Source organism: Arachis ipaensis, chromosome B07, assembly GCF_000816755.2.
Source record: "Arachis ipaensis cultivar K30076 chromosome B07, Araip1.1, whole genome shotgun sequence".
In the NCBI taxonomy this organism is placed as follows: Eukaryota; Viridiplantae; Streptophyta; class Magnoliopsida; order Fabales; family Fabaceae; genus Arachis; species Arachis ipaensis.
In genome coordinates, this window is record NC_029791.2 from 39,986,262 (window position 1) to 39,994,143 (window position 7,882).

Genomic DNA, 7,882 nt, shown 5'->3' on the forward strand with positions numbered 1-7,882 from the left:
CCGAGTCAAGGCAAGCGGCGGTGAAAAGTTTCCTCGCAATGAGAAAGAATGCTGTGTGTAGCAGATAGATGATGCTGTGATGTGAGCTTTCCTTTCTTGCATAGTTCACGGTGTTGGGCAGCTGAGTTAACGGAGGCGATGGTGATGGGGCAGCACGGCGCAGTGAGGCGCCTTCTGCGGGACACGGCGACTCTGAACGTGACTCTAAACGTCTAAGTAACTTGGGGGAGGAGGTTCTCTGACATCAGTGATACGTAGGGGAAGGGATAGGGTTTTGTGGTTTTTTTTTTTACTGTAAATGAGAATGAAAGTGAAATTAGGATTACTCTTAGTTTAGGGTTGTGGATTTTTTTGTTGGACTTCTTTTGCAGTCCATATACTAGTTGCCTGTAGTTGACTAGTACCCTAGTTGGTTAGCTAGCATAGTTGATAAATTAAATATTAAAAGATAATTTTTACTGCATCTTATGCCAAGTCTAATTTACACCTTAAAGTCTTAAGGATATGCTTTCATTGGAGGTAAAAGTTCTTTATGAATAAAGTTTATATGTAAACTCATCTTTGAAAATTATAACTTTTTTTTATCCCGTATCCAACTAATTATACTCTAAAAAAGTTATTTTTTTATTGATTTCTATGGGAGTCCTTATACTAATTGATATGTGGTCAAACATCTAAGGCCATAACTAAAAACTCCAAAGTTTGTTCCAAAATCTTTATAGGGCAAAAAACCATTATAAGCCAATGCCATCTAGAATTTACGTATATAAGTCAAACTGGAAATGGTTTCAGTAATGCGCCAGAACGTATATTAATATAAATCGAACCAACGTGGTTCGAACTGCATTTGTTAGTAATTCGAACCAGTACAGTTCGAATTACATGTTGACTGTTGTTAATAAATCGAACCAAGATGGTTCGAACTTCAAGTGCATATAATTCGAACCAGGGTGGTTCGAATTATAGAGAGAAAGCTGACAAAGTAATTCGAACCATCCTGGTAACCAGGATGGTTCGAATTACTTTGTCAGCTTTCTCTCTCTATAATTCGAACCACCCTGGTTCGAATTATATGCACTTGAAGTTCGAACCATCTTGGTTCGATTTATTAACAACAGTCAACATGTAATTCGAATTGCACTGGTTCGAATTACTAACAAATGCAGTTCGAACCACGTTGGTTCGATTTATATTAATATACGTTCTGGCGCATTACTGAAACCATTTTCAGTTTGGCTTATATACGTAAATTCTAGATGACATTGGTTTATAATGGTTTTTTGCCCATCTTTATATATACGCATTATTGGGTGTTGGATAGAATTGAAGTTTGTATTTGGGTTTAGATTGCCGAAATATCAAATCTCTATGATATGGATCAAATCTCCTTTTAACAATGTGTTCAAATTAGTTTTCAGCTATAGATAATAATTCCAGAAAATAGAAAACTTAGCTGTAATGAACTAAATGAATGAAAAAGAGTAAAGTGAATTTTGTATTGAATAGAAGATCTCAATCAATTATAGTAACTAACAAGATATATATAGTTATATAGTTATACTTGACTAGCTAACTTTAGAATCTACCACTAATTGGTCTAACTAATATACAGCTGTCATATTTACATAATCGATTTAATAAATTTGTGATAAACTTCTAATATAAGAAGTAAAAATATTTTATACACCAACAACCCCCTTAAGCTAGGATTGTATATGTTGTACAAGCCTAACTTACCATACAAAGTTTCAAAAGGTCATTGAGATAGAGATTTAGTAAAAAAAAATCTGCTATCTGTTCTCTCGAAGAACTTGAGGCTTCCGTCTTGCACTTTTTCGCGTATCTTGTGACAATCAATTTCTATGTGCTTTGTTCTTTCATGAAACACTGGATTAGTGGCAATATATCTTGCTGGTTGACTGTTACAGAATAAAATCATTGGCCTATCCAACTTAATTCCAAAGCTACTCAAGATATAAGTGAGCCAAATGCCTTCACAAGTGGCTAGTGCCATGGCTCGATATTCTGCTTTGGATGAGGAACGAGCTACTGTCGGTTGTTTTTTACTTTTCTAAGAGACTAAATATTTTTCTATGAAGAAGCAATACCCTGAAACTAATCTTCGAGTGTCAGGACAAGTTTCCTAGTCAAAATCAGTGAATCCCCTTAGAGATAAATCATAGCTGTAGTCAAACAATAGTCCTTTAGAAGGGGCTAGTTTTAGGTATAGCAGGATGTGTAGGGCAACTTTAAAATGTTCATTAGTGGCACAATCCAAGATCTGACTTAGTTTGTTGACAGCATAGCATATGTCAGGTCTTGCGGTTGTAAGGTAGATCAATCTTCCTAGAACTCTTCTATAAGGTTTAACATCTTCCAAAGGTGTCCCAAAAAGTCTTCGATAGTTAAAGTAGTTCATTGGAGTGCTGGCAGGCTTGCAATGTAGTAATCCATATTGTTGTAGTAAATCTAAGGTGTATTTTTGTTGATATAGTGTTATGCCTTGTTTGCTACGAGCTATTTCCAATCCTAGAAAGAATTTAAGTTCTTTTAAGTCTTTGATCTTGAAGAGGTCATCAAGCTTCTTTTTAATGGTTTGAATTTTATTGATGCTGTCCCCTACTAGCACTAAATCATCTACATAGATGAGAATTGAGGTGAATTCTATTGTGATAGACTTGGTGAATAAGGAATAGTTTGCCTTCAATTGAGTATAACTCGATTGAAGTAGAACTGAACAGAGCTTCGAATTCTATTGGCGACTTGCTTGCTTGAGGATGTACAAGGATCGTTGGAGTTTGCAAACTGTTCCTGGTGGAGCGCTTAGTCCAAGAGGCACCTTCATGTAGACTTCCTTTGGGAGATCAGCGTGTAAGAAGGATGTGTTGATGTCTAATTGATGAAGATATCCGTTTTTACGTGTAGCAATAGCTAAAAGAACCTGTAGTGTTTTTATCTTGATAACTGGACTAAAAGTGTCAAAATAATTATAGCCTTGAGTTTGTGTGAATCCCTTCGCCACTAGTCTTGCTTTGTGTCTTTCAATGCTTCCATTTAATTTATATTTTGTTTTGAAAATCTATTTGCACCCAATTATCTTTTTGTCTTTGGGAAGAGAGGTGAGCTTCTAGGTGTTGCTGTAAGCTTTTAACTCAAATTTGATTGCTTGCCTCCAGCAATCATGTATGATTTCTTATTCATAAGATGTTGGTTCAGGATTTGTTGAGATAGTAATAGATAGAGCCTTGTGTAACTGAGAGAGTGAGTCATAGGACATGTAATTTGACATAGGATACTTCGAAGGGGATGATTGGATGCAAGGTTGGGAGATGGTGGTGGGCATACATTAATAATCTTCTAAATAACTTGGTTATGCCTTTCTCGTGTGGATCTTCTCAGAACAGCAGTTTCACCAGTGATAGATTATGTGTGAGATAATATATCACTGTCATGAGTAGTGATGGTAGTGGTGTTCTTATTTGTGTCATTGTTTTATGTTTCAGATGAATGATATGCATCAAGTTATGAGTGTGTGAAAGGAGTGTTAGATGCCATGTTAGGAATAAAAAAAATTATCTAGAGAATGAGAACGTGTGCAATCATCATCATGAGATATATTTTGAGGATGCATAGGTAAATTAGAGAGATTACTATCTACAAATGTGGAATTTTGAAAACTAAAATAAGGAAAAATATGTTCATAGAAAGTAACATGTCTACTAACAAGAAATTGCTTACTATGTATATCCATAAAAAGAAAACCTTTAGTGCCAGATTGTGATCCTAAATAAATGCATTTTCTCGACCTTTTGTCAAGCTTTTGTTTATGTGCAACCAAAATGAATGCAAAGACAAGACAACCAAATACCTTAAGGTGTTGGAGATTTGGCATATCATTGTAAAGGAGTTGATATGGGCAAGAGTTCTTAGAAACAGAGCTAGGCACTCTATTTAGGATGTGGACAACATGAGCAGTAGCATGCTTCCAAAAATTTTTTGGCAAATGTACTTTGAATAAGAGTGCTGTAGTTATGTTTAAGATCTCTTGATGTTTTCTATCCACCACCCCATTTTGTTGAGGGGTTTCAACACATGAGGTTTGGTGTAGGATTCCTGTTGATGCATAATAATTTGCCATTTTAAATTCAGCGCCATTATCAGTTCAAATGCATTTTATGTTTATATTATGCTGAAGTTTAATAAATTGCACAAAGTGTTGAACAAAAGAAGAAGTTTCACTTTTATTTTTCATAAAGAAAAACCCATGTGAATCTGCTTTTGTCTTCAACAATGGTAAAAAGGCACTTATGTCCAACAAAAGATGGGGTAGATACAGGTCCCTAAATGTCCATATGAACTAAATCAAACAAATTTTCTGATTTGGTCTGGCTTAAGCTAAAAGCTAAGCATTTTTCTTGGCATAAAGGCAAGGTTCACATGGAATAGTATTCAAGGGACAAAAAATAAAAGGATAATGTTTTTTCATTTCTAACAATCTATCATTGGAAATATGACCTGATTTACAGTGCCAAATGTCATGATTGAGAGAATTATTAGTGGTATTAGCTATGATGACTAGTGTACTACTATCTGAACTTACTATATGTGCATTATCTGGCTTATAGGCAGTAGAATATCCTTCAACATCTAGAATGTACAGGCCACCTCTTTGTTCAACATGCCCAATCATCTTCAAGGAATGACTGTCATGAACCTCGCAATGTATATTTTTGAACAAAAATTCACAAGATAAGAGATCAGTGGCTTTAGACATAGATATAAGATTGAATGTGAAAGAAGAAACATACAGAACATTAGTGAGAATGAAATTCTGTGATAGAACAACAATTCCACAAATGTTAGTGATGCTTTTAGTGCCGGCATTTAATTGAAATGGGATCAATAGCATTGTAAGTTTGAAAGAATTTTAGGGAAAATGTGACATGTGCAGTAGCGCCAGTATCCATTATCCAATTGTTAGGTTGTAAAGATATATGTGATGTAGATAGAATATAATAAACACCTGTTGAAGGGGATATGACAGTATTAATGGCTTGAGATTGAAGAGAAGACTGAGGTTGATCATTTCCTTGTTGAAAAAGTGCAATTAGAGATTTCTTTTGAACCTGAGAGAATAATGCATCAAGGCTTTGGTTATCTTCAGTTGAGATTGAATTATTGTTGAGCGTTGTTGGTAGTAGAAGCATTCTCAGCAACAACGAGATTGTTGACACTTGCAGTTCCAAATCTCCTTTGTAAATGAGGAGGGAAACCATGTTTGTGGTAGCAGGTTTCAACTGTGTGACCAGTCTTGCCACAATGAGAATAGCTTCTTGTTGATCCTCTACTTGCCCCATTTCTTCCGCTATGGACTCCATTGTTGCTGCTTCTGCCTCCACGCATGGAGCGACTGAAATTCGAAGCAAATTCTTTAAAGTTGTTGTTGCCGGTATTAGTATTCAAAGTATTTACCATAAATTTTTCTTCAGATTGATCTGATCCTGTGAGTTGGCATTCTTGTTGAAGAAGCAAGGAGTAGATTGAATTAACATTTGGTAAAGGTGTCATGAGCATACTCTGGGATTCGACTGTGCTATATTGATCATTTAAGCGTCTTAAGATTCGAATAACATACTCTTGTTCTCTATATTCTCGCATAATCTTCAACCCACAGGAGCATTGTGTTCCGCAATTGCAATTTGGGATAGGTTTGAACTCATCAAGCTCTTCCCGAAATCCCTTTAATTTGGTGAAATAAACAGTGACAGATAGGTCTCCTTATTTCATTACAAACATTTCTTCTTAAAGTTATGTAATTCAAAAAAGATCTCCTTCATAAAAGTGATGCTTGAGATCGTTCCAAAGTTGTGAAGTTGTATTACACGATAGAATGCTCGGCAAGATTTCGTTGCTTGAGAAGGAGTGCAGCCATGATAGAACGAAGGTGTTGCATCTGTCCTAGAGTTAAAAATTTGGATAGTTTCGTTTAGGTTTTTGAAGGGTTCCGTCAAGAAATCCGAATTTGTTCTTAGATTTGATAGACAACAAGACAGATCACACCCAAGAATGATAATTGTGGGTTGTTAATAGAGTGTGGGTGAGCATTAAACCTGATGTTTCATTTGATGCAAGTAATATGAGTTTGTCGAATCTTGAATCACATTGATGGTTGTTCTTCCTATTGGTGATTGAAATGATGCAAGTTTATTCATCAATCTTGCTACTGTTTGTAAATTTGACATTGAAAAATTCTGATTTTGTTGATTCTCTGGATCTACCACTCTTCCCCACGATCTGCCATGGTTGATGCAGATGGAGGAGACAAATCTCTTGATTTTCTATGTATTTTCAATCAGCAGCACTTTCACGTTCACTCATTATGTTTAAATTGGTTCTGAACTACAAATCATGATTCTAGAAAGTAGAGAATTCAGCTGTAATAAACTAAATGAATGAAAAATAGTAAATTGAATTTTGTATTAAATAAAAAATTTCAATCAATTATAGTCCAAGGAGAAGAGAAAATCTAAGAAGGTTTAGTTAGAATGGTTAAGGAAGACGACTTCGGAGGATGGCAGATTCCACGATCAAAACAAAAATGGAGGCCAAAACAGGTCAGAACAAGTTATGAAGAAGCTGTTAGAGGGAGGAAGCGTTGGGATGAAATGGAGAAGAAGTCTCATACGGTTTTCGTTGACAATTTGCCGCATGATGTGTCGAAAGGGATGTTGTTTAAGATGTTTGGATGGGCGGGGAGTGTTCTTGACGTCTTTATATCAAGAAAGAAGAGAAGGGAGTCTCTGTACCCTTTTGCATTTGTCAGATTCGATGCTATAGGTGGTGCTGAACGTGCAGTTAACGAGATGGATGGAGTTTACGTGAAGAGCAAAAGAATAATGGTGAGCCATGCAATGTTTAAAAGAGTTAGTAGTGAACAAAAAAGAAGAGGTGTGAGTAAAAGGATACAAAGTGAAGGAGTGAATGTTGCACTTGGTGCTACTAAGAGTAAGGAAGGGGCCACAGATCAGCACCGAGGCAAAGTAAAAGTGTTGGAAGATCAAAGACAAGAAGATAGGGCTGCCAATGAAAATAGAAAAAGCAAAAGGAAAGTGGTTGATGTTGAGGTATCGAGCACTCAAACAGAGAGGCTGAAGAGGAGTATAGTGGGGGGGACAGTTCATCCGATAAAGTTTAGTAACATGATGCAATGATTGAGGGAGGAATGGGAAGGGCCGAGTCAAATTGAATGTAGAGACATCAGCCCGTATAAGTGCCTCCTTACTTTTGAATCGGAAGAATATATGAATATGGCGATGGAATCTCCACTCTTGCAATCATTGTTCGTGGAACTTAATCTCCATTGGGGGTTTACTTATAGCTTCACGAGGAGAGTGTGGATAGAGATTATTGGAATTCCAATTCATGTATGGTCAATGGACACTTTTGAGAAGATTGGAAGAGTATGGGGAGACATGGTTATGGCGGAGGATATCACTGAACATAGCTGTTCCTTTGGAGCGGCGAGAATTCTTATTGATACATATCATTGGGAGCCAATACAAGAATGGTTCATGATAAAAGCAGAAGGAGTAGAATTCGAAGCTTATGCTAGGGAGTTTGGGAGGGAGGTATACAGCGTGCAGGTTCATCCAGGAAGAGCAACGGAGGAGAGCATATGTAGGGATGCGGACTTGTCAAAGAGTAGCTCAGACGATGTTGAGACTGTATCGAAAAAGTTGCCGGCGGCAGCCATGTCTGAAGCACATATGGAAGTTCAAGAGACCGACCCTGATATGTCTGATGGAGGAAGAAAAGTGGTGTGGGACCCGATTATAGAAGAGTTAATGATGAAAGATGAAAATGGGGGCTTCAATTGCTTTGG

At 36.7% G+C, this 7,882-nt stretch overlaps 1 protein-coding gene across 1 annotated transcript; it reads left to right on the plus strand.

Moving 5' to 3' along the window:
* Nucleotides 6,546–7,211, plus strand: LOC107607049. Its single transcript, XM_016309038.1, has one exon. It carries the CDS (start codon nt 6,546–6,548, stop codon nt 7,209–7,211), a length of 666 nt encoding a protein of 221 aa, XP_016164524.1.

What these genes read in the sequence shown, in the direction of transcription:
- LOC107607049 (XM_016309038.1), top strand. Translation starts at nt 6,546, where the DNA reads ATGGTTAAGGAAGACGACTTCGGAGGATGGCAGATTCCACGATCAAAA.